The sequence below is a fragment of the Notolepis coatsorum genome (assembly GCF_963971535.1).
Source record: "Notolepis coatsorum genome assembly, chromosome: 5".
NCBI lineage: Eukaryota > Metazoa > Chordata > Actinopteri > Aulopiformes > Paralepididae > Notolepis > Notolepis coatsorum.
Genome location: NC_140169.1, coordinates 99,075,815 through 99,103,790, shown reverse-complemented (window position 1 = coordinate 99,103,790; position 27,976 = coordinate 99,075,815). Strand labels below are relative to the sequence as shown.

Genomic DNA, 27,976 nt, shown 5'->3' with positions numbered 1-27,976 from the left:
GCTGCCTATGTTTACCCTTTTTTCTTCTTTTTTTTTTTTTTATCTATTTTTAGTGCTGCTTATAGTTTTTAATATGCTCCCTCTGTATAGCACACTCCGCCAGTGAACTGACTCCGCCACAAACCCTGACCCTGCCAATTTATTAATCCTGCGGGGTCGGGGTTTCAGAGAAAGAGTTTGACACAATTGGCAGACGTCATAAACATGCGGGGGCATACTCTCGGGGAGCCGGGGTCAAACCCGGGCTCTACCAGAGTTGACTCTGCTATCGGCACACCGGGGAGACAACCATCCCAACAGAAAGGGGTTGCTCCCTTAACCCATTAAAGAACCCTAAAACACAACTGCGCGTATACACAGGATATACAATGCAGTTCAAGGTGTTTCAGGCTCAAAAAAGGGTTAACCCAGGCCAACAGGTAACGAGGGCAAGGCCCGATCTGGGCCTGGAGGACCGAGAACTACACAGGGATGCATAGAGGAGCTGACTGACAACAAGCAGCCCCTCGACAGCACCCTCCCATCCCCCCGGTCGAGCAGGGAGGGAGGGGTGAAAAGAATGGAGTCTACAACCCATAGTGGCATTTATATGACACACAACATTCACAATATCAACCCTGTGACGTTCGGCCCGCCCTGGCATTTTCCCCCCGGAAAAGCTCAGGACCCTTCGGGGTAATCAGAATGTATCTGCGACCCGGGGAGCAACGGGTTAAACTGATCCGGTCCGGCGCGCCCAGGACGAGTCCCGCACCCTTGTCACGTCGCCGCCCCTCTCCCCCTCTATGTTTTTGGACAAACCAGGGCGCGCCGGTCCCGAAGGTGGATTCAATCATTGAAAAGCACCCTGGGCCAGCGCTGATACCGGCCTCGTAAGACCAAACGCTGACTTATGAACAGCGCGTATGCTCATGAAAAACCAGAGAATGGTGACGGCGAGTTTCTAACAAGAAAAAGCCCCACAACGTCTCTCCCCGCTGTCTGGGATGACCAGCAGGGAGCTGGTCCCGAAAGACAGAAACATGGGTTTCTACATAACGAGCCTGGGAATAAACTGCGTCAATTCCGCTCTTTATGTGAGAGGGGAAGACGTCAAGCTTATCCCAGAGAGACCTCAAGGTGAGTGAAACAATTGAAAAAGGTTTATTTAACAGATTGGAGAATGGGCATAACAGCCCAATATACACAACTGTTAAAAGAAAGCAGAGCAAAAGGACAACAGCCTCGACTGCACCGCGTTACCTCCCATTTATAATGTCAGTGGCCTGCAGTGCAGGTCCCGTAACTCACGGATACATCTCTCGGCCAATAAGAAGACGCGAAGCCTGCGACGTCTTCAACGGCCTGCTTCCCCAACAGAGATTGAATCTCGTCGGCCAGGGCTGTCCCTGCCGTGGACTCTGACAATAGAGTCTGTATCAAACCAGAAAATAGGGATGCACGATATTGATTTTTTGACACCGATACCAATATCTGTATGCTCCTCTAGCCGATACCGATAACCGATATTTATTGTATTATAATATTTTTTTTAACTGTATATATATATATATATATTTTTTATCAATTTTTTTTTTTTTTTTTAGTATTTATAAGCTCCGACGTCATCGGTACTGCTATCGGTACTCGAGAAATTATGGAGGTTTTTTTTGAGGAATTTAAACGTCGCAAACTAATCTTGTTGGCCGTTGTCTATTATCTCTCCTGCCTCTGTCTCTGCCTGCGAGCGGGCTCCCTCCCACACACACACACTCACTCACACACACACACACACACACACACACACACACACACACTCACACACACACAGCGCTGCCGACTCAGTACAGACAGCTCTGCTCTCATAATGGCGGAGAGAACGAAATGTTCAAAAGTCTGGGTCTATTTTACTAAAGTCGATGCTGACAATGCTCGTTGCCACAAGTGCAACAAGACATTTGCCAGTAATGTATAAGCGCTGGTACTTGTCAATGTGGCTGGCGGGGAGATAACGTTAGCTCCGAGTAGAGTAATGGCTGACAATCCGGAGGTAAATAAACGAACGAGGGCTTCTGATTGGTGGTAAGAAGAAGAGGTGGGTGCAAGCCGTGGGACGTAATTGGCAGATCGACTGTCTGTCTCCGAATGTAACGTGACTACGTCACAGCCAAGAAAGGGAGCACTCGATTTGTGAAAAACTCCCTGTTCCTAAACCACACGCTATCAGTTTTACCACAGTACTGGCAAAACGGGAGGAGGCTATAATAAAAACAAGCGCCCTTCATCCAAATCCACCCACACCGGATTTCTTTTAACCAAAAAATGTATTATATGTTATCGGAGCTATCAATAACGTTATCGAGTTTATCGGGATGACGTCATAATTGCTGATATCGGCCCGATTCGATAATTATCGTGCATCCCTACCAGAAAACACAAGGTGCAAACTCAAGCCCCACTCTCAACGTTCTCTCCATCCACACCGACCGGCACTTCTGTAGCCACACAAGAATCGTAGATAGGTGGCCCGGTCCCTCCCGCTGCGCATTGCAAACCCTGGCTTCGCCGATAGCGCAAGCAAGGTATCTCGTGGGGTTGGGATTCCGCACCCTGACTCCACCAACGAGGCAATTGCACCCAAGGGGGGGACCCCGACAGAAAAGGGCGGTCTGAAACAGGGGCAACGACAGTTGGCTCCCCCGCTGAGCATTGACCCGTTTTAGCTAAGCGATTAGCTTGCTGGGGACGGCCTGCTCTACGGCTGGACATGCATGATGCATGGCCCTCACTCTGTCTAGGGTGAAAACCCCCCACACACCGTAGCCCTATAGTGATATTACTATCACCCAAATTACACGTGCCTGACACACTGCCGCTGCTAGGACTGGTAGTCCGAACGGGGGGAGGCACAAGCGTAATACCCGGCCTGGCGAGGGCGGGGCTGGGGGAACCCGCGCTGTGACCCCACGGGCCAAGGGTTCCCACTCTGACGACATTATTATTATATATATTTTTTTGAGACAGGGAACCTGCTCCGTCGTTGCATACAACACCAGGCTCACCAAGCGCACACGCCGAGCGTGTGGTGAGGGAGCCTCTCTACCTTTCCTGACAGTACAACATTCTCATAGACAGACCCAGGCCTAGCTAGCTGCTGGGTATCAGCCCCTGTCTTCATGAGAAGCGATATGTCGGGCCGCCTACGCTTCACTGCAAAAACGGGGCCTGACGCGACGCCAGAGGGGACAGAACAGAGCCCTGTGTCCCGTAAACGTAACGGGGGGGGAGTGAACGGAGAGCGTGCTAAACACAGCGAGATGGCGACGGTTACTCCTTGAAAAGAGGCACGTCCATCTAATTCAGCCGATCCCTCGGCCGCCGGGGTCTGTCGGCACCGTGAGAGCCTGTCATCCTGTGTACAGGTTGTCTCGGGTGGGGGACACATGGCCACCGGTCGGGGGTCTCGCAGCAGCCGCTGACGAGACCATGCTCTCACCCCTGGCTGTGAGGTGTGGGGCGGCGTGGGGCCCTGGCTATAGGCCACCCGCGCCTCCGCTGACAAACCAAAAAGCCCATCTACGGAGAGGGGAGACTGCTCTTAACCACAGGCGTCTGTGAACGAGGGTCGACAGCGTCTTCACTCTCCCTGCGGTTATAGCTTGCGGCTGAGTCAAAAGCTGTATAAACTCAAAACCCAGAGCGAGGGTCTTGACGTCGGCCATCTCCAAGACCCCATCACCCAACACGATTTTCGACAGAAAAGCAGCCAACTGAGCAATGTTATTAGTTGCTGTTAAATTCCGTACTGCTGCGATATAAGCTTCATCAGCCCATTCAGCCACCTGCCGGGCCGACTCACCCCTTGGCGTCGGCTTCCGGGCGGGGCGCCACTCTACCATGTTTGGGCAGAGGACAGACACCAACTGCTTCTCTAAGCGTGGCACACCGGTCCTAAGCCCCGCCATTAGGCCGTCTACCTGTGTAAAAGGTAAATAAGCCTCGGCTAAACCCTTAACGTTAGACACCGACTGTCCCTCAGCAACGTAATGGTTAAGTGGAGGAAACCCCGAGCACAGCCTCGACATTTCCCCGACACACGGGAGTGGAGCCCCAAAAGCAACAGCATTAGCATTAGTGGCGCGCGCCATGATACTGGGAAAAGCACTCAATAACGTTACACGTTGTGCACATTTACCTGAGTATACAGCCCCCCGCGCTGCACACACACCGCCCGTCCATCTCACGGGACAGCGGGCGGCAGTGACAGTATTAACACTAGAGAATGCCGTCGCCGACCCTACCTTAGCACGACTCAGTGCGACAACTGACTGTCGTGCGAAGTTCACCCGTCCACTGTCACAGACCACACCCTGTGTTTTATGGAAACATGGGAGCAGGCGTGGCCACGAGCAGATGCGGGTGCATGTGAAAGTTTTCAACACGCGCACAATATGTGCACGAAAGATGATATATCCCAATAAGGCTGGAGCGAGACGCAAAAGCCAGTATGATTTATAACCATAGTTACATGGGACCACGGCTAGTTACATGAGACCCGGTTACCTTGAGGTGAACGGTTCAACTCATGTACATTTTTCATTCGTTTTCATTTTGAAAACTTTAATTCCACTACATGAAGTCACTGTGTCGTCCTAATCTCATTGGATGTATTCCAACTATCTCAGCCTATAGCCAAGTCTAGGCGTCGATAGGCGTGGTCTTCAGAACCATGTGGGTGTGGTCTAGGTGGAAGGTGGCCGTGGTCTTCAGAACCATGTGGGTGTGGTCTAGGTGGAAGGTGGCCGTGGTCTTCAGAACCATGTGGGTGTGGTCTGTCAGATCCATCGTCCAGTTCCCTGAGTTCGCTGTTTCCTCCTGGTCCTGCATACATAGTAGACTGGAAACACAAGCACTCCTATAGATAGAGAGAGAGAGAGAGAGAGAGAGAGAGAGAGAGAGAGAGAGAGAGAGAGAGAGAGAGAGAGAGAGAGAGAGAGAGAGAGAGAGAGAGAGAGAGAGAGAGAGAGATATGGGCAGAGTTAATCCATCCAATGACAGAATTTACATTGTGTATTGGACAATTCAGTTAATCTAACTATAAAGGAAGGAATTTCTGTCTGCATGCGTGTCTGTCACATATCTTGAGAACCGTTAATCTTCATACTCAGTGGGTATAAAGGGGAACAACGGCCATTTGTTGAAAATCTATATTTTTTGTGCTTGAAATTATGCTTGCTTTCGGTACTGGACCGATCAGGCTTAACACTTTGAGCGCCAGAGGTTAATTCCGTATTAGTCCCTTGAATGCCCAAATCCGCTCCAATGTTAACTTAATATCGCCTAATCTATGTTTTAAATTATGGCCTAATCTAACCTAATGTGTCTAATCTGCCCGTCGCTTATCAAAGACTAATTTTCCAGTCAACATTGTCAAGGCAGATTGTTTTTTTATCGCTTCATTTCCTTTTGATAGCATTTTGAAAATCACTCGGTTTCGCGGAAAAAGCAACCCATTCTATGATAATCGTCTTTTACTGGAATATTCCAGAACGTTGTCATTTGTCGGCCTATTTATGAATCGTTTTCAAATAAATGCTAGATGATCGATAGTATATGTGTGTGCACGCACGCTCGTGCCGCGCGCTGATAATCGCTGCTCTTATTTCCTGATGGCTTTTACAGTCAATCAGCCATATCTAGGGCTGGGCGATATGACGATATTATATAAATATCGGGTACAGTTCATTAACGATACACTTTTTCAACGTATCGTGGATATCGTGATGTTTTGCCCAAGAGGATTGTGTCGCGTCAATCTGTCCACACGTTACTCGTTCATATCTCAGCCTGTGCTGAGATATGCCCATTCCGCGGTCTGTTAATAAAGTTTTCAATCAGACAGATGTATGGAAAGGCTTTTATTATAACATTCGTTGTAGTAAAATCATTATGCCTCATTTAGTCATCCTGTGAAGCACTGGTCTCCTACTCGACGGCCGCGGGGAGCTAACGTTAGTAGCTTTGTTGATGTTCAGCACACGGGACATTCAGGAAGTCAAAAACTAATAACGCTTGCCGATTGGTGCTAAGAACAGCAGGGCGGGTGCAAGCGGTGTGACGTCATTGGCAGACTCGACTGTCAATCAAAATGATTATGTTTCCGTCAGAATGAATGAATGAAAACTGTATTAAAAGGTTGCAGAATGGGTACAATACAGTACAGGAGGATGAAGACCAGAAAAAGACTTTCGGCTTTTTTACATAAGGGTCCTCCATTTTCAATTCATCAAAACATTTAGAGACATACATATATACAGTAGTTTCATAAAAATGCTAAAATGCTATTTATTGATTGATTGATTTAAAACTTTAACATATTGCAGAATGGGTACAGTACAGCTCAATACATACAATTGTTAAGGGGATGCAGACCAGAGAAAGACTTTAGTCTTGTTTACATCAGGGTCCCCCATTTTCAATTCATCATATTTCATATCTAAATCATATAATATCTCATATGCAATATATAATCTAATAATCTAAATCTAATATAAAAATGCTAAATGCATGGGTATTTTATTTTGTCTTTAATGTTAGCTTGCAAACTCAAATACTGTCTTGGTAAGCCTCATAATGAATTGTTTGGGGTAAAAAAGAAAAACATCGTGATGTGTATCGTGTATCGCCGAAAGGTCAGAAAATATCGTGATATCATATTTAGGCCATATCGCCCAGCCCTAGCCATATCACATAATCACATAAAAGCTTATATCTCCGTGAAAACGAGTCTGATTATCCTAAGACTGATAACATGGATTCCTTACCTGACATCAGATCCAAATGGTATATTCCAATTCCTGATCACCATTAGAAAAAATCGATAATTGTATTGATCAACCGTGTATAACGGAAGGAGAACACATAATCCCGTGGCTCAGCGGCTCCAGAATGAACTCTGGTAGACCCCGGTTACATCAGTGAGAAGTAAAATGTGGAGTCAGAAATCCTTTCTCCCATTCACTTTCATTGAGTCCAATCCAAAAGGGTGATTTACCATCTGGGAGACGATAGGGGGCGCTTTTTTCACATCCGAGAGCCTGGGGTGACTGGATATCCAACGGTAGGCTCGCTTGATGCAATATGATTTCAGATTGCTAATAAAAAAGAAAAAAAAGAGAGAAAAACGAATATTCTCTGGTTGGGCATTCAACCCGCGGGGGGTAAACCCGAGAAAACTCGGGTTGGGCAATCAAAGTGTTAAGGGGTTAACTATGCACATGACAATAAATAATCTTGAATCTTGAGTTGTCTGAGCCTACTTCTGTTTTGCCATCTATTGTGTATATATGTGTGCGTGTGTGTGTGCGTGTGTGTGTGTGTGTGTATGTGTGTGTGTGTGTGTGTGTTTACCTATGACCAGTGATAGTGCTCCAAATACCACCACCAACACTATGACCACCGGAGCTATCAGGACCTTACTGACTAGAGACAGAGAGACAGATAGACAGACAGAAAGACAAGCGAGACAGACATGACAGAAAGACAGAGACAGTGAAAGAGAATGCAAATTTAATCATTAATTCAATAAATAGATGCTAATTCTACATAATGACATGTTGTGAAATCAAATTTGTTTCCACTGTTGAACTGTTGAAACATTTAATTTCAAGTAATTTCCATCTGACTGTTCTGTGAAATACAAGCAGTCAGGAGTATGTATCTCCTGCAAGGGCCTTTCTTTTTTTCTCTCTCTGCTCCACCCTTCCTCTTTTTTCCACTGTTGAAACATTTCATTTCCAGTAATTTCCATCTGACTGTTCTGTGAAATACAAGCAGTCAGCAGTATGTATTGTTCTCTCTCTCCCTCTCTGCTCCATCCCTTCCTCTTTTTCCACTGTCCATCTTCAAGTTCAGGTTATGCTTGACATTTTTGTCTTTCGCTCTGTCTCTCCCTGTCATTCTGCAGAAGTGCCATCTGCCATTCCATTCGCTGTATCTGCTGTCAATGATCCGAACGTTCGAATGTTTGGGCTCAGCCCTAATTCTAATTGTCTATTGTTATTCAGAGACTCAACATAGACAGACAGACACTCAACACAGACATACAGACACACTTACCACAGACAGACCCTCGAACCAGCCGACGTAGATGCGGTCTGTCTGGCAGATAGCGATACCTGCACCCAAATATACTGAGGTTGGACGTGTGGTCCCCAAAAAACCTGTGAGGGAAGAAAGGAAGGAACAGTAATTGAATAAATAAATAAAATAAATAAATAAATAAATAAATAAATAAATAAATAAATAAATAAATAAATAAATAAATAAATAATCCCATTCGAGTCCTTCCAGGTCACTGGTCACCGATTTATCTAACGTGAACATGCACATTGCACACACACACATTTAGAGAACTTTCAAAATGCCAAAATGTATTAGTGTATTCAGGAAAGTGTTTAAAAAAATACCACACCATCTATTTTGTATTTTCTCTACTGGTCTCTTTTAATTCGAACAGTGTTCTGATTTGCACTTGGGTTTTATAGTAAGATAACCAAAAAGAAAATATATTATAACGCTCACACTTTTATTTTGAAGGCAGAATTGCACCGACCTCAGTAGACGTGAAGCCAAAGGAGAGGTGTAGCCTCATCATACAGTCTTTCTTTTGGCTTTGTAACGTGAGTGATGTTAACGTTACCTGGAACGCATGTCATGGATGCGTCAGCTTTTGTCTTAGCTCCTGGCGGTGTCAAACACGTTTCCATTTATTCCGTTTCTCTCTCCCTGGTTGGATAGCTAACGTAGCGTCAGCTAGCTAGCTTGCTACCACAGGTGATATAACGAAAGTTTATCCTATAACCTAGTTATATGAATACTGGCTGAGCGTCTCGCTCTTCGCCATAATGAGATATCTCTTATCTCCTAGCACCTACTGTGCTCACGAACAAACAATTGCACTCACATGCACGTGACCAGGCCACGCCCCCGCGTCCTACTATATGACGCCGGACATGGTCACACTCTACCTTACTCAGAAAAAGTTTCCAACACTGAAAACCCAACCAAGGGACATCAGGGCGCTAAGAGCGAGACGCTCAGCCAGTATTCATATAACTAGGTTATAGGATAACCTTGTGGACAGAAAAACAGTCAACTGAGCAATGACACTGGTCGCTGCTAAATTCAATCCTGTGGCGGTATAAACTTCATCAGCCCATACCGCCACCTGCCGGGCCGACTCGCCCTCAGTCGTCAGCTTCTGGGTGGGACACCGTTCAACCATGCCAGGGCAAAGGATCGATGCTACCTGGCTCTCAAACCAGGGCACACCTGCCTTGCGCCCTGTTGTCAGCCCATTCACCCATACAAGGGGTAAATAAGCCTCAGCAAAACCCCCCACATTAGATACCGATTGACCTTCAGCAATGAACCGGTTAAGAGGAGGGAAAAGAGGTGACAGCCCACGGCGGGGAACAAAGGAACAGTGACCCAGCATCGTAGCATTAGCATTAGCCGCTCGCTCCAGGATAGCTGGGAAAACATCCAACTCAGAGTCATGACGACAACGTTTCCCCAGATATCCTGCCCCTTGCGCCAATACACAACTCAGTTGTCTCACGGGAAAACAGGCAGTATCACAAACGCTAGCATTGATGCCTGGCAGCGCAGGCCCTACCTGTGCGCGACCTAGCCCGACAGCTAGCCGCCGCGCGACGTCCCTCGATCCGCTGTCACGAGACGAGGAAACCCCAGGCCAGGCCCGATGCGATGTTAGGATGTGCCGAGAAGATTCCAGGGGCTGGCGAATCTCCGGCGAAACCCCAACATTGTGTAATTTCTCTCTGCATTTCATAACAACTAGTTCATGGAGTGCACTGCAGCGTCCATGTTGGGAACAAAAAAAGAGGATAGTAGAGTGTGACCATGTCCGGCGTCATATAGTAGGACGCGGGGGCGTGGCCTGGTCACGTGCATGTGAGTGCAATTGTTTGTTCGTGAGCACAGTAGGTGCTAGGAGATAAGAGATATCTCATTATGGCGAAGAGCGAGATGCGATTGGCCAGTATGATAATATAACTGATTTTGTGTGACGCAACTGAGCAACAGTATTTGTTTACAGCTCTTGTGTGAAACGCATTGTATTTAAAGAAAGAAAGAAAGAAAGAACGAGAGAAAGAAAGAACGAGAGAAAGAAAGAAAGAAAGAAAGAAAGAAAGAAAGAAAGAAAGAAAGAAAGAAAGAAAGAAAGAAAGAAAGAAAGAGAGAAAGAAAGAAAGAACAAAAGAGAGAAAGAAAGAAAGAACGAAAGAGAGATGAATGAATGTAACCTCAGGTGGTGGTAGCGTTCTCCACAGCGGTAACAGAAGTTGGTGTTACACTGAGTACAAGTCATGTGGTCACATCCCTCAGTACGCTGGATATGGATCTAGAGGAGAGAGAAACCTTCTATTAATCTATTCCCCCATCCATCCATCCATCCACCCATCCCTCTTTCCCGTATTTCTCTTGTTGTCTGTCTGTCTGTCTGTCTGTCTGTCTGTCTGTCTGTCTGTCTGTCTGTCTGTCTGTCTGTCTGTCTATCTATCTGCTAGGGGTGGGAATCACCAGAGGCCCCACGATACGTAATTATCACTATACTAGAGTCACAATATTGTAATATTGTGATATATTGCAATTAGGGCTGGGCGATATGGCCTAAAAATAAAATCCCTGATTTCTTATTTTAAATAGGATTTACGGAAATCATCCGTTTCTAATAAGATAACATTTTCAGTCTGTTATCAGTCACCTTATTCCAATCATTTTTATTGCAATAAATTATCATTATATTTTATATATTTATAAAAATATATTTGCCGTCACCGTATCGATATATAAAATTCGATACGATATCCGATATTGTGAATTTATTTCTGTATATATTTTTCCCCTTCCCTACTTACTATCTATCTATCTATCTATCTATCTATATCAGACTGTACCTTGCATCGAGGACACTTCTGTGCATTCCTCTGCCCGTGTTCTACAGCACTAGCCCAGTGTCTGAGCAGCTGGTCTCCTCTCCTGTACTCCCGACACCGGAGTCCGTCGTGCCAGGGCGCATGGCATTTAAAACACCACACAAACTGGCATTTAATACACTGGATCTACCAGAGAGAAGAGATGAGATGTGAAGGGAAATGGGGGGGGGGGGGTTATTGTATATATACAAATATAATTTTGTAATCTAACTCTAATACATTTGAACTCTAAAAACATTTAATAAACAAATGTGTTTAAAAAATAACTGGTGCAAAACATGGTTATTATTTCTAGGGAATGCAGTTTGTGTTACATGTTGATTATCTCTAATTTATCTATTACCATTTCAGAAATCTGTTGAATGAAATAATTGTATCTTCATTAACTCATTTGGTGCCAGCTATTAGTTAGAGCCCGCTGTAGCTAGGCCGCGCTTTAAACGTTAGGACTGAGTCACCTTGTTTGTAGAGCTATAACTGTTCTGAAGGTCCAGATTAATACTGAAAGTCTGCGTTTATTATTTTGTATAACTTGTATATTGTTTATATATATAAGATATATATCCAACGCCATCCGTTTGCACCATAGTATTCTTCGCTCGCCTCATTGGGTCCCGCCCTTGACATTGGAGGCGCCACTAGACGAGCCCCCCAGACAGAGTTCAAGACATGTCCGGGCAAGTTCAGACTTGCCCATAGCAGGCGCATTGATTCTGGACAGGTAAATCGGCTGCGCCCTAGAAATCAGTCTGAGTATATATATTGTAGATGGCGCAAGCAGTCGGCAGAGAGAGTGAACAGTGGAGCAGTAACCTAACAGCAGTGGAAGTAACGAGTCGGCAGTATCAGAACAGGAGAAGCAGCAGAGCGAGATCGTAATACGTTCGGTACAGTTGTACACAGACCTACCAGCGGTGTATCGTTACGGATAGCTAGTAGCTACTTAGATACGACTATAATATTGTAGAGCCATTATTGGCGCAGTATAGTGACTTGTGTAAGCGAAGTAACGTGGAGAAACGTATAGTTAAAACCATCTGCGTTTGGATCTAACTACTCCCTGAAGACCGTCCTCGGGCTAGCTTCCAGTACAAACGAAGCTAGCTAGCTACCATCTATGCCATCGGGCTTTTGGATTAAGAGCTATTAACCCTGCCATCGGGCACTAGGATTACAAGGACCGGTTCCGTACGAGACCCCTTTTCTTCAGTGACGACAGGATTATCCGACCATTCTTCAATTCCTCCGGAGCTTACAACTCCAGAGGGAAATCATCGTCTCCAGCTACCCCCTTGCTTTGCCCCGTATCACCTCTTCTCACTCCCTGCAGAGCTCCGGTCGAGTATTCTTAACCTAGGAAATATTCGTTACCACTGACTTTGATACTCTGACATTCTACTATTAAAAGAGAAACGTGATAATTCAGTTGTATATTGATATGACGATTAAAATACTGTAAACTTGGTATCCTTGTCCCCGTGCCGTCAATTGAGTGTCTGCCATATTTATCTAACTGTACTGTCTGGCAAGTAATATTCTTTAGTAGTGGTTTAATCTAAACAATCTTTTAATACAGTCCGGGTTGTGTAGCCCCTTAGCTACAATAACTATATTCTATATTATAGCTATGGATAAAATACTATGGCCCATTTGACATCACCTATCTATCGTTCAATATGTAAAAAAGAATAGATTTTTCCACCCATACGTTCCTGTGTTATACCGTGGTGAATATAAGTATGGTTTTAGAGCGGTCTAGGGTAATTCATGAAATGCTGAGTTAAAGCCGTATACGTCAATTCCACTATAGACATTGCCATTTCTTGCCTGTATACGCTATTATCCCGAAATCAAATCTATATCATAGGTATTATGTCCCATCATGAATGCATCAAAGAGGGGGGGGGGGTCGTTTCTGATTATTTGATTGTCAGTAACGGCATTCGCATTGAACACTAAAAACACTTATCAGCCCGATCGGTGTAAAAGCATTGCAGGATCAAGCTAAAATTGACGTTAGATCATTCTTACCTGTGAGATCGGGAGTATTCCAAATATAATATTCCAATTGTTTGATCTCCATCTGGTACATCCAATGTCCATTTGGCCCACGGCATAATCCACCACAACATATGGATCAGGGTTTTTTGACACGCTTCGATGGAACCGGCAGAACGGCTGCCCTCGCCCGACAAGGAAACATGAAACCGGAGACGTTTGGCCATCCCACAGGGGAAGATACAAGGGTACAAAGGGTGCTCGATACCACCGTCTAGCGGGATGCGGCCGGTATTGCCGTTTGGCGACCTCAGACTCATTCCCTTTGTAACACAGAGGTCCGTGGTTGAATAATGAATACAAATATAGAATAAAGGAATAAACAACCTAAACCCGAGAAATCTCTGGTCTAGGCGCCCAACGCATGGCGAGTTAACCCGGGATATCTCGGGTCTGGCGCCGAATGTGTTAAGGTATTGTATTTCCGATGAGTGACCTTATAGATAAACAAATACCAGTGATCATTACACCTCTCTCGTGTTGTCACAATACTGGAATTTCGACTTCGATACGATACCTTGAAAAGTATCGATACTTCGATACCATTTCGATACTAAAAAGAAAAGAAAAAAGAATAATAATATATATTTTTTTAAACAAATTTTGCTTTTGTTGCTGGTTGATTCTCCTCAGCTTCTCTCTGGTACTATAAGAGAAGATAAATATAACACTTTTAAAACCCTTTGTTTATCTTTAGATCACACATTTAAAAATAACTAAATTATCTAATCTAAATCAAACCCCTCTTAAAAACAAAAACCTGTTTAACCTAGCCATCTATAAAACATCATGCTAAAACTGTGAACCAAACCCCTAAAGAAAGAAATACATAGCAAACATGACTCAGTTATGCAATAGTGCTGCTGCTTTTTATTTGGTTACAACAACAACAATTTTCATGACGGAGAGAGAGAGAGAGAGAGAGAGAGAGAGAGAGAGAGAGAGAGAGAGAGAGAGAGAGAGAGAGATTTCTCCGGGAGCTATGCTCGGACTCAGAGCATTTATTAACTTAACATTTTCAACAAGATTGCTGCTACTTAAACACTTCATGGAAACGGGGTAACGTTATGTCGAGTTCATACGTGTACTAGTGTAGTTAGTATGAACTCGACTTAACGTTACTCGGTTTCCATGAAGTAATTATAAAGGTGGTCAGCTAGCTAGCATAAGCTAACGTTAGCTAATGGCTGTATCGTTGGCACTGCTCTGTAACAACGCTTGCAAATGGGCATCGTGGCATCTTTAGCTTTTCCCGAAACGGGGTAACGTTATGTCGAGTTCATACGTGTACTAGTGTAGTTAGTATGATCTCGACTTAACGTTACTCCGTTTCCATGAAATAATTATAAAGGTGGCCAGCTAGCTAGCATAAGCTAACGGAGCTAACGGACGGAGCTAACGGACTAGCTAACGTTAGCTAATAGCTTTGTTTACAAACTGAAGACAGGTCTGACGCGTCTGTGAGGGGGAGGAGGCTGCAGCAGCTTGTGTCTGTTGGTCTCTGAGGAGGAGGAGGACAGCAGCGTGTCTGTCTGTCAACAACTTGCGGGAGCAAGCCAGCTGGTATCGATACTGCAGAAAGTATCGGTATTTCGGGAAATGAGTATCGAACCCGTTTTAAATATTCAGTATCGATATTTCGATATTTTTGACAACACTACACCTCTCTGATAGAGAAGACCAACCCACCTTATCATACAGGATACAATGGTAAGTGTCATAGCTATCACCAGTAATACATCTGTGGGCAGAATGATAGACCGTGTCCAGGGGCTTAAGAGTGGAAGGAGCAGCATTTCTATAAATGATATCCCCATAATCCTGATAGGACACTGATAGGAAAACTGCTTCCACAATCCTTTTTCTACTAAACACCACAAGCCGGCCAGTAGGGATGGGTACCGAATTCTGTACTTTTGAGGTACCGAACCGAAACACGTCGGTACTACCGAGTATCGATTCAAGTGAGATACCGAATTTCTTATTTTTATTATTTTTATTTTTTTTAATCTTTTTTCTTTTCATGTCAACGTTCACACGCACAATATATGCTTACCTAGGATTTGACTTGATTCAACAACAAAGCAGTCGGGGCAATGGCAAGCCGAAAACGGTCAAAATTGTAGTTATTTGAAGTTTGGATTTTTTTTTACGACTGAGGTAGGTAAATACATTTTTTTAGACTAAAGTACAGAAAAAAGGTACCGTTGGGTACCGGTATCGATTCACAGGTACCGGAACCGTATCGGTTCAAATGTGAAAGGTACCCATCCCTACCGGCCAGTCCTTCGTGCTAGTATCAGGCTCCACTACCAGGGGCATGGACTGCTGCCAGCAGCTGGAGAACTAACAGTGGCAGAACTCGACTGTCTGTCTCTTAACTACTAAACCTGCACGAATTCTGGCGCAATGTGTATTATGACCGATAGTGTATACACTAGTACCTTTTTTTAATGTTTACTTTTCATTCATTTTTGGTCTGCAGTTTCACTGCTACGTGGATGACACCCAGCTCTATTTTCCCACTAAACCTGACTCTGCCCTCCCCCCACTTCCCTTACTGAATGTTTACATGAAATCAATTTATGGTTCAGTCAACTAGCTAAAACTAAACAGTGATAAAACCAAGGTACTCCATTGGTTTCAAATCTACTATAGCCAAATCCGACAGTTTCCCCCTTACCATTGACAACTCTACAGTCTCCCCTTCCCCTCAGGTTAAGAGTCTGGGTGTCATCCTCGATAGCACACTGGGCCTAAAAAAAATAATGGTTTGGTTCCGGTTGCCGACCGACCCTGCCGATTTAGGTGCGACCCAATTTATTTTATGAGTAAAAAAAAAGAAAAAAAATTTAAAAAGGTTTTTTTCAATAACGTTTTATAAAAATCCTAGTCAAACTTTTAGTATTATGGATATTAACCCTTTCTCTGCCACGCTTATGTACATCCTTATACCATCCTCTGCCAGCTCTATTTGTCTATGGAGAAGTTCCCCTTCTTTGCAAGGCTATAACTTTTTAAATTGTATTGCTAAATTGACATTACTATGGCCCATTCAACATCGATTATCTATCGTTCAGGATGTGGGAACGTTATACTTTTTCATTCATATATTCTTCCAAAAATACCGTCTAGAATATAAGTATGTTTTTATCGTTTTCTGCAGTAATTCCTAGAACATGAGTAATAGGCATATATAGATGATCAACTGCCGTTTATTGGCGATACACGATATATAAAAAATTTCAACTGTACACGATCCTAAACGTTATGACTCATCATGCACAGATGAACGGGGGGGGTCGTTTATAATTCCGTGATCGTCAGTAAATGCTTTATGTAGTATGGGTTGATTTATTGATCAGATGGTTTGTAAATAAAGAAATGTACAATCACCTTGAAAATAACGTTACTGTCCTCTTACCGTTCGTCGATGAGACTGGAGGAAAAAGATCCCACTTATTTGACGCAGATCGACTAGATCCATTTCCGGTTTGTATGGTGCAATAAACGCCCAAATCATATCGATTATTGAGTTATGGCAGCGATCCATGCACGCCAGTGTGTGTCTGTAGCAGCGTTTCCGTTAGAACATATTCGTGCCGGTCTGGGTGTCCTGCAAGATTTCTATCCCCGGACATATTCGAGAAATTCCGGTCAGCCTGGTTTTCCTTTTTACCGGCTGAATGCCACCATCGGCGCCAATGTTAATGTTAATATCGCCTAATCTATGTTTTAAATTATGGCTATGTGTCTAATCTGCCCATCGCATTATCAAAGACTATTTCCAGTCAGTGCTGTCAAGGCTGTTTATCGCGTCGTTTCCGTTTCAGAGCAGTTAGAAAAGCCCCCGTTTTCAGATAAAAAACAGCTCATTCTGGAGCATTCTATGAAAATCGTCTTTTAGTGGAATATTCCACAACGTTGATATTCGTCGGCCTTTTTATGAATCGTTTTCAAATAAACGCTAGATGATCAATATTATACATGCACGCAAGCACATTCGGGCCGCGCACGGATAATCGCTCCGTTCATTTCCTCTCGGACTTTTACAGTGAAACCGAAAGAAGACATTTCACAAAACAGTTTATAACTTCATCAAACTTACTCTGATTATCCTAACACTGATAACATAGAGTCCTTACCTGACATCAGATGATATCCAACTGGTATATTCCAATTCCTGATCACCATTCGAAAAAATCGATACGTGTATGGATCCAACGCGATACTGTAGAACTCCATGATCAGCGGGGATCTGAGGTTCCAGAATGAACTGTGGTAACCCCGGCTGGATCAGTGAACTGGAAAATGTCGCACCTCAGCCAGGAGAATTAAACTTTCCACTCGGGCCTGAACGCTCGACATTTCTGTTTCCGTTTTCTTTCACCACAGCATCAGCGGTCTCTGTGACTTCAAGTTCAGAAGACTCATCTTCGTTGTCATTATTATTAGACCTGCTTGTGCTTGGTTTCATGAAATATTTGTTAAGCTTAGCTTGTTTGGCCATCTCTCTCTCTCGCTCGTATACCCGTTTGTCGTTATGGTGGCCAGACGGGCTCAAAAAAAGAAAGAAAAAAAGATTCACATCCGAGCGGCGCCATCCACGCTTTATCAGAGTGAAGCAACAATGAAACAAAATGTAATGATTGTTTCGTTCATCGCATAGGCTATTTAATTTTAGCCTATTTTAATACAATTCAAATAATAAAATTGTGCTTAGAGAAATTATTTTCACCAGACATTATGACCGGAGAGATTTAAATATTCGGACTTCAACATATTTTGCCGGTCAAATACCGGTAATTACCGGCTAACGGAAACGCTGGTCTGTAGTCCCGCAACATTATGCGAGTGCCGGACGCATTTTCCAGATGCACAGAGATCACAAGATCCATTTCTGATTTCTGGTTGTAACTCGCCCGATCATCCACCAGGCGGCGATATTGAAGCGTTGCACTGTTGTGCAGGCTCCCACTATATCAGCAGAGGATGGGTGGCGGAGTTATGAATGCAATGGCGAAAAAATTAAATATGATGTCAATAACGTCATACGCCGTGATTTGGCGGAATTCGCATGACCTTGAAACCCGTCGTACAACGTTGATGGCGGTGGATGTGTTAAATAAAGAAATTCCCTATCCCTAGTCGCTGTGGGAAAAAATTTAATAAAATATAAAATAAAATAAATTCCCTACCTACCCATGGCCTTAACTGACAACCAACAGGAACCAAACAATATTTTCTGTTATGCCCGGTCATTCAAATTTCACATTAATAACATCACACTGTCTGCTTACTTCCACCTACGCAACATCAATCATCTCCGCCCCTCACTTACACCTACCAGCACCACTACTCTTGTTCACTCCCTGGTCACATCCCACCTAGATTACTGTAACTCCCTCCATTTTACATTACATTTTATTGTACCATACCAGGTATTTAATATTCCTCATATCAGGCTGTTATTACCTTGTACTTGTGTTCTGTGCGCTGGTTGTTGTTTGTCTTCAGAGAAGTGAACAGGCTGCAGTGAGGGCAGGGCTTGATGCTGGCATCCAACTGGCTGAGTTCCAAGAAGTAGTGGTACTTTCCCACCTCCTCATTGGCCAGGTGGGACACTACAACTCCCTCCTCCAGGAAGCCACGGCACTCCGGGATTGGACACATGATATCGGCCCTGCCCACTCGCACCTGGGGAGGATGACGGACAGGCATGTAAGCCAATTCAATTTGTATCCTTTTCTTAAACAGGAAAGGTTGATCTTTGTCAGCAAATCCAGGGCCCCGTTCCCCGTACCTGGCTAACTGAGTTAGCCGGATAATTTTCAGCATAGCTTGACTTAAGCCAGACATTTCCGTTCCCCGACGTCGGATTTTCTAAATCGCCATGGTAACAGATCAGAAAGTTTGAACCTGGTCGAGGGCAGGGTTTAGTTCAGTTAGCTGGATAACCTGCATGGCCACACCCTCGCAAAGAAATGCCAGCTCCCTTCCTGAAATATTTCTCACAGTCTAGATCCCATTATACCATTCTGAATTATGTTTTTGTGCTTCGTTTGAAATGTAAAATAATAGGTCTGCAGTAACGCTTATAATAAATCATATTCAGCCTATGAATTTACGTTGTCCTATTATGCACGTCATATTTATACGGATACGGTGCTCGTGACACACAGTTATTTTAATAACGGACTAAACAGATCATTGCAAATGTGAATCCTGCAGGGATATTTTTAATGAATGAAACCTATCGGGCATTTGGCTCTGATTAGTTTCATATTCTTTGCTGTGTATTTGCTTAACGGAGCGCCCGGATTGTGTTTCATTCAAGCTGAAGCGTCTATGCGCGGATTGTGGATATGAATTATGAGGAATCTGAATCTGTGGAGTGTTTAATTATATCACTGTCACTGTGACAGTGTCACACGTTATTGTGATATTGTAACTGGGTTTAAAATATACGAGGAGATGCGCTGTTTGATGGATTTGATGACGTGACTGACTTGATAAATTGAATGAGCCTTTGACGTTTTGATGAATGAATTTGAGAAAATGCATTTCAAGCACTGTTATCTGATGATGAACATGAGGTGTTACTGGTATAAACTGAAGGTTAATCAATTCAATGCATGTATGGATGAACAGATTAAAACCTGATTAATAGTGTAACTGCAAGCCTCCCTCCAAGCCTCTCTTTGGGAACCATGTATAATATTTATATAGTACATAATACATAAGCACATACAGTAGGCCTACAGATATCCTCATAATATAATTCATATCAATTAGATATACTATTTGGGCTTGTTTTTATCCTTATTCTGAAATAGTTGAACAAATTATTTTCGCTAGCAAGATCTCATTTGATTATTCATTCCATTAAGCCTAGTGCCAGCAGGCACATTTAAAGAAATATAATCTGATTTATTGGGGTAATGAGGGACTTAAAATGAACCTATAGATATGCATTTAACTTGTCGGCGAGGCTATTGAGCCGTACTGTATTGTACCCATTCTGTAATCTGTTAATAAAGTTTTAAATCAATCAATCAATCAATGCCGTTAGAAAATCAGGATTTCTGCGATCGACACCTGCTGTCTTTTCAGCTGAGGCGGCCGCGCGCAATTATCCTGAGTCTCAAGTCTGGTTCAAATGAACGAGACTGAATCCACCTTCGAGGAACAGGAAAAGCGCGGATTCAAACATCAGGTTAATTGAATCTGGATAATGGGACTTTTGATCGACTTAGTTGAACCAGGTATGGGGAATAGGGCCCAGGACAAGAGGTGAAGTACAAACTAATATTGTACAATCGTTGTGATCTTATGTATTACATTATGTAGCCTAGTGAACGTTGCCGGCACTGGTAGGGCTGCACGATTAATAGATTTTTAATCGAAATCGCGATTTGGAATGATGCAATTATCAAATCGCAAAAAAAGAAAAACGCTTTTTTTTTTTTTTTCATTTGTTTAACCAGGAAGTCCCATTGAGATACAAGATCGGTTTGGGAGAGGGAGGTAAGGGGGTTTAGATTGTGTGTTGTGAAGTTTAGACTTCAGAGAGGGAGAGTAAAGTACAGAAAAAAAGGTACCGTTGGGTACCGGTATCGATTCCCAGGTAAAAAGAAACATTTTCAGGCTCGGTGTCCCGAAAAGACCCACCGCGTAGGCCAGATGCAAGCCACATTTTACAATAAACCTCTGTGGGGCTGCTTATTTTTTTTTTTTATTATAATCGCTAATTTAATCGCAATCGCAATATCTGTCCGAAAAATCGCAATTTGATTATTTCCCAAAATCGTGCAGCCCTAAGCGTTGATATAACCTAAACTACTACTAGCTAATGCCAACATTACAGGGATGTATACATGTAGCCCAGTGAATATTAACTTAAGGTAGTTGGTTGGCTACGTGTCAATGTGTCACCTAGCTAACATTAGGGTAAATGTCCCTATTAAGCCCACGTACAGTACCATATAAGCCCACTTGCAACTTCTGCGTCAAATTGAAAGAAACTGCATCATAATTTTGTGCGGTGTAATATTCCTTCCAATGAAGCTGCTTCTTACCTACATGCCAGTTTTTTTTGTAAACCAATCAGATTAACTGACCTTGAGTTATTGAAGTTATGTACCAGCTGAGCTGTGAAGAAGTTGCATAAAAATCTGGGTCCTGGGATGATCCTCAAGAGAACCCTTTTTCTACATATTTCGACTCCTGTTTTTGGTAAGTACTCATCTGTAATAAAAAATTAAGAGATTGATGTTTTGAACAAGACATATGTTAGAATATTACTTGAAGTTGAAGTATTAATATTGTTTATTTTTTAATCAAAATATTAGTTTTAGCATGCTATCTAACTGACCACATGGTACTAGCATACAGTAGCTGCATAGTATGGTTAATTGCAATGGCATAAAGCATGATACGCATGCATAGTTTTAATTGTTGTATGTAGTTTATATTATTATACAGTTCAATAGTCAATAAATGTGCATATTTATCTTAATCTTTTTGTAAATTAACATTTTGATCAGGTGGGCTTAAATGGGACACTAGCAAAAAATATGTTGGTGGATGTAATTGGGCATAGTTAATTAACACTTTGACTGCCGGAAAACGCTTAAAAGCGTCATTCCCGGCCATGCTCAAGTTGCCGAGCGTCTTTAATATCAATATTTCAAAAATCTGGGATCGGATTCATATTTCCCCTCCGCTGGCCTGAGATCCACCAGGAGGACCCACTGAGCTCTCTGGCGGTTCAGGAGCGCCATCTGGTGGCCGATCGGCGCAATCGCTTAACAGGAAGTGCCGTAGAGGTTGTGCTGGTCTGCCATATTACTTCCGGGCACTCGCTATAGGTCCCGGGACTCGATCTCGACACACTACATAGCGATCGATTGCCAATAACTCGATAAACAACATGATTTGGACGTATATACCATTATACAAGCTGGAGATGGACCGGGTAAATCGACATCCCATAATGGTAACATTTCTACTCTACGATGATCGCCCAACGCCGCGCGGAGACTGGGGTGAGTTTTAGCATGTAAAATTACCGTCTTCGATACTAACTGCTATTATCAACATTTGACCCACATTAGATGATTGGTATAACGCTGCCCACGGAATTATAAACGCCCCCTAGCCCATCCGGTCAACATCAGATGACGTGTAGTAACTTCTAGAAGTACGTCTAGTTGGAATTATTTATATCGCGCTGATTGCCATAAAACTGTATTGCATCATCAATATAATGTATTTGGGGCTATAGATCACGTTCTGGAGAAAGCTGCAGAAAGAGATGAAAACATACTTATACATTAGACCATACTTTACTATGAATATGTGAATGAAAAAGTTTAACGTTGCTACACAATGAACAATACATATAGGACTTTGAATGGGCCCTAATAATGGCAATGTAGCAATAGAATTTAAAAAGTTATAGCCCTGCAAAGAAGGGGACTTTCTCTATAGACAAATAGAGCCGGCAACCTACGGTTGATAATGAATTTAACCCATGGCACCCAAAGTGTTAATTACTTATCTGCATGATACATTTTAATTTCCATGTTATGTTAGTGCACCGGTATATAAGTTTATCTCATATAATTGTTTTTTTACATGTCATGTATATAAAATGAAATATTCAGTCTTTTGTCCATTAAATCACTGGTGTTCGTTTTAAGCCCACCTGTTCCCTTTAAGCCCAGTTGACTGTGTCTCAATGGGGATGTTCTCCCTTGTGACATTTGAACCCTTTTCCCTTCTAATTTTGTCTTCACCTGATAAATTCAGATCCAGAATTAAAATAATTCATACCCATATTCAGTGATGGTGCATCGGCCCATTCATTCTGGATAGGCCCATATATCCTATCCTAACATTAGCAATAGCCTAATGTGTTAATCTTTACTTTTCAGAGCAGATGACTATATGCTTTGTCATTCCTCATCCCGTCATATCCTTTGCCAGTGGGGCTGGGGCTTCACACGTACTGACTTGCTTGATCTCATTCAAGAATTTGTAAATACAAGAGGCTTGAAACACCATTCAAGGATGGAAGACCCGGCCGGAAGTGGTACAAACGCTTCATGTGGGACCATCAGGAGTTAAGCGTCCGGAAATCAGAACAGTTGAAAAATAAATGAAAGTGAAATGAATTAGGCCAATCACATTTCATTTAGCCTAACAATCTAATAAATGTTATTGTTTAATTGTACATCATGAAATTGAGTAATTTACTATCCATGGAACATTAGTACTGAACCAGCAAATTGTCAGTCTTCAGAAATCTTGGCTGGACCAGAGATTTTGGACGATTTCAAATGCCAGAAGTACGCCATAGGATATATATACAGACAGAATGACAACGCATATTGATAGATTAAGTATTGAAGAGTAATTTCCACCATAGTTTTGATTTTTTTGGCTACACTCCAATGAAGACATGTTGTAAGTTTAGCTTTTTCTGTGTTGACAACACAGCAAATAGGCTGGTCACGCCTATTTCAAATACCATTTACAGGCTATAGGATAAGAGTGGAGACTAAATGAAAATAGCTATTGAGAGGCAAGAGATTACAGATTTGAATAGATAACGTTTGTATTGTTACATTTAAAAAATATATGTATAGGCTTCCGGTATGAAGATGCAAACGAGAAGGAAGGAGGAGAAAACAAATATGAAAGAAAGAGAAATGGAGAACTCACAGGAAGAGGAGAGTTCGATGGAGCAGAACCCCCGAGGCGAGACCGAGAAGGAGCAGGCGGAGGAAGGGGGAGTCTCGGCTGAGACAGACAAGGAAATGCCAGGATGGGCCGTGCTCATGCAGGCCGGGATATTGGCGACCATGAAATTGAACTCGGACACGATGCAGGCGAACATGAAACTGAACTCGGACACGATAAGAAATGATATTGGGAAGTTACGGGAGGAATTGAGGAAGGAACAAGAGGACTTCAGAGCCGGTTTACTTTAGCTTTTAAACCAGCTGCAGCCTGAGAACTGGAGTGTGAGGGGATGTAACACTAAAGATGGCGGCAATGACAAAGAATTGCTGCAAAATAAACATATATCTGTTGTTAAAAAAAAAAAGTATACTTATAACAATTCGATAATTATCGATATCGAGAAATAAAATAAAATTATCATATCGTTATCGCGATATGATTTTTTTCCATATCGCCCAGCCCTAGTTGAAATGTAAAAAAAGTGAGATGGAAGTGATTTTTCTGCAGGAGACACATTTGGTAGCACAGGATCATGAGAAACTGAAGAGATTTGGATATGAAAATGCATACTATAGTTCCTTTAAACGGAACCTGAGGAGAGGAGTAATCACGTTAATCAAAAACAGTCAAATTTGAATTGATCAAGGAAGTAAGAGACAAGGAGGGAAGGTTTGTTCTGGTGAAGGGGAAAATGGAGGGCCAAATGGTTACGTTAGTGAATGTTTATGCACCCCCAGAGAGTGAGAGGGATTTATATGAGACCATTTTTGATATGATAGTGATGGAACTAGAAGGGATATTGATATGCGCGGGAGATTTTAATGTAGTACTGAATCACGACCTAGACACCACGAGTACTAGAAAAGGACGGGCACCAATCAGTAGATATATGAATATTCAGATGACGGAAATGGGAATTACAGATGTTTGGAGGGGGATGCACGCCATGGACAGGGAATACACACATTACTCACACCCGCACGTGACATATGCGAGAATAGACTACTTTTTGATGACGACGGGGGACAGTTACAGGGTACGGGAGAGCAGAATAGGAGTAGCGGACATATCGGATCACAGTGCCATATATCTGACAGTAGATCTAGAAGGGAGACGGAGGAACACGATCTGGAGACTAAATGTAGGAATATTAAATAACAAGGGGGTGGTGAGTCAGATCAAGGAGGAGATAGCCAGATATAAGGAAGAAAATGACAACGGGGCGGTAGATCCGAACATTCTATGGGACACAATGAATGGGGGAAAAAAACCTGCACTCCACATTTTACTTCTCACTCATGTAACCAGGGTCTACCAGCTTCACTCTGGAGCCTCGGAGCCGCGGGGAATATGTGTTTTACTGTATACACGATGGATCAATCAAATGAGCGATTTTTTTGAATGGCGATCGGGAATTGGAATAAACCATTTGGATACCATCTGATCTCAGGTAAGGAATCTATGTTATCAGTATTAGGATAATCAGACTCGTTTTCACAGAGATATAAGCTTTTATGTGATTGTGTGTTATCGCTGTTTGACTGTGCGCGCCGTCAGGAAATAGGAGACTCGATTTTCGGCTCGCCGCAAGAGCGTACGTGTGTAAACATATACTATCGATAATCTAGCGTTTATTTGAAAACGATTCATGACATGGCCGAACAATGACAACGTTCTAGAATATTCCAGTAAAAGGCGATTATCATGGAATGAGTTGTTTTCTCCGTGAAATCGAGTGATTTTCAAAATGCTAGCGAAATGAAGCGATAAAAAAACAATCTGCCACGACAATGTTGACTGGAAAATGAGTCTTTGATAAGCGACGGGCAGATTAGACACATAGCCATAATTTAAAACATAGATTAGGCGATATTAACGTTAACATTGGAGTGGATGTGGGCATTCAAGGGACTAATAAGAAATTACACTTGGGCAGTCAAAGTGTTAAAGGGTACATTCGGTACCCATTAAGCCCATGCCAGACTTTGGACATATTTCCTTGAATTGAATAATAAAAACTTTAAAAAGTGGTATTAATTAATTATCAAAACTTCAAATTAGAGAATAATGTTTCATTTCATCTATAATTTTCTTAATTCAATTGTGGCAGTATATATAAAATATTTATGCAAACTGATTTTGGTGGGCTTAAAAGGGACGTTTACCCTATCTATTGTGTTAATAAGAGACTACAGCAATATCTAATTTATCTATCTGTGCATGTTATTTTAGCCTGTTATCATGGCTGAACAGGGTCTCTCTTCCCCTCCCAGGGTTTTTGCTCTCAAAGTGCACCAGATTGATGCATTTAACTTTAAAATGTACAAAAAAAAAATGTTCCGGGGGGGGCATGCCACCGGACCCCCCTAGAGGGTCGGAGGTTCACCCTCCATAGTCTCTGAAAATCCTGTGGGAAACACTGCCTCCCCCTCACAGAACCAGAGGAAGTTGTTTTACTTGTGTTTCACCCTGACACATGATAACATTGGTGTGTGTAGATGACAACAGGTGAGAAAGAAGAGAATAATAGCAAGGTCATGTGGTGTACTGGTGTTACACCCAGACACACACACACTGACACACAGCCTGTAATGGCCTTATTGTGTGTGTGTGTGTGTGTGTGTGTGTGTGTGTGTGTGTGTGTGTGTGTGTGTGTGTGTGTGTGTGTGTGTATGTGTGTGTGTGTTAACAATGGTGAGTCAGTCAGTCAGTCAGTCGGTCAGTCAGTTAGGGACAGTCTAATGAATAACATATTGGAAGTCAGTCACCCTCTTAATAATCAACTGAACCTGAAAATAAAGATCTTTATTTGGCGTCAAAGCCCAGCAGCAATATGTCTGATCGTGTTCCTCCGAGGATTGTCCCTGCTCTCACCCACACGCACCTACCTGAGAGCTGACATAATGTTTCAGGCACTCGTCGCACACGGCCTTCCAGCAGCAGCTGAGCGGTGCGATGGCTTTGTCCTCCAGGCAGACCCGACAGCCCAGCAGCACCGCCCGGTCTCCACCCCCCCTCCTCCCGGACAGCCCGAGCAGACCCCAGGGGTCCACCAAGTCCTCCAGGGTGTACGGCTGTTCGTGACTCGAACCCGTGTCCCGGTGGTCCCCCGTCGTGTCCACATCCGCCTCTTTCTGTGCATTGATTGATTGATTGATTGATTGATTGATTGATTGATTGATTGATTGAAAGCTTTATTAACAGATTGCAGAATGGGTACAGTACAGTACAGCTCAATACATACAATTGTTAAGGGGATGCAGACCAGAGAAAGACTTTCGTCTTGTTTACATCAGGGTCCCCCATTTTCAATTCATCATAACATGACATACAGATAGACAGTACTGCTACATCTATAACATACCAGATTTGCATCGTCAGAATGAGATGGTGTCTCACAGTGGTCCGCAGTGATTTCCGCATCGTGTACTTGTACCACCGTGTACTTGTCGTCGGCGGTGCAGTACACCGTGCAATACATGCGTTGTTGTTCGTCTGAAGTCCTTCTGTCAGAACGGAACCCACTGGGCTCCGCGTCGATGTCAACTTCATGTAGACAAGAAGCCGCCCTCGTCGCTAGTCTCCGATTTAAAAAGCGGCACTTTTCCAGCCACGTTCCTCCTCTGCTCGCCGGGGTGTCTCGGTTGTCCTTTTCACAGTCACTACAGTCCGTCCAACTGTCTTCACTCCTGTCCTCCTCATCCTCCTCCCTGTCCTCTGTGTCGTACTGCACTATATAAATATTATTATTATTATGAGAGGGAGACTTTCTCGGAATTGTCCCGAAATTTCTCCTCAAAATCTCCACAGCACTGGTTCTCCTCCACTCGGCATCTGTCTCCTCCTCCTCCTCCGCGGACAACTCGTCTCCTCTCTGTAGTTCAGTGTCTCTTCTGACGTCATCGGATCTTAAATCAGAGACAATCTGCGTCTCAACTTCACGAGTGTCAACCTGCGGCTTGAGGACAAACGGTCCGGTCGCGTCGTTCTCCGAAACACCTAGAACAGAACCTGTCGTCCGGTCATCTTCCATCCCCGGTTCATCAGAGCTACCCATGTACCGTGTCCTCCTCCTCTCCGGGTCCCGACGACAACAACAACTCCTCCGAGCCGCTGCTGAAACAAAACAAAGCCACTGATTGTGCTTCCGGGTCTGCAGCACAGGA

General features: G+C 43.3%; 1 protein-coding gene across 2 annotated transcripts; it reads right to left on the bottom strand.

Moving 5' to 3' along the window:
* Positions 1–10: 10 nt before the first annotated feature.
* rnf217 (ring finger protein 217) lies at positions 11–27,868 on the bottom strand. 2 transcript variants are annotated; one of them, XM_084315028.1, is made up of 8 exons: positions 27,175–27,868; positions 26,699–26,944; positions 18,537–18,758; positions 10,965–11,129; positions 10,311–10,408; positions 8,098–8,201; positions 7,390–7,461; positions 11–4,894 (listed from the first exon to the last, which is right to left on the bottom strand). In XM_084315028.1, exons 1-8 carry the CDS (start codon positions 27,865–27,867, stop codon positions 4,815–4,817), a joined length of 1,680 nt encoding a protein of 559 aa, XP_084171154.1. In that variant the 5' UTR covers position 27,868; the 3' UTR covers positions 11–4,814. The 2 variants fall into 2 exon arrangements, with proteins under 2 accessions (XP_084171154.1, XP_084171155.1); XM_084315029.1 differs by lacking the exon at positions 18,537–18,758.
* Between the last annotated feature and the right edge of the window lie 108 nt (positions 27,869–27,976).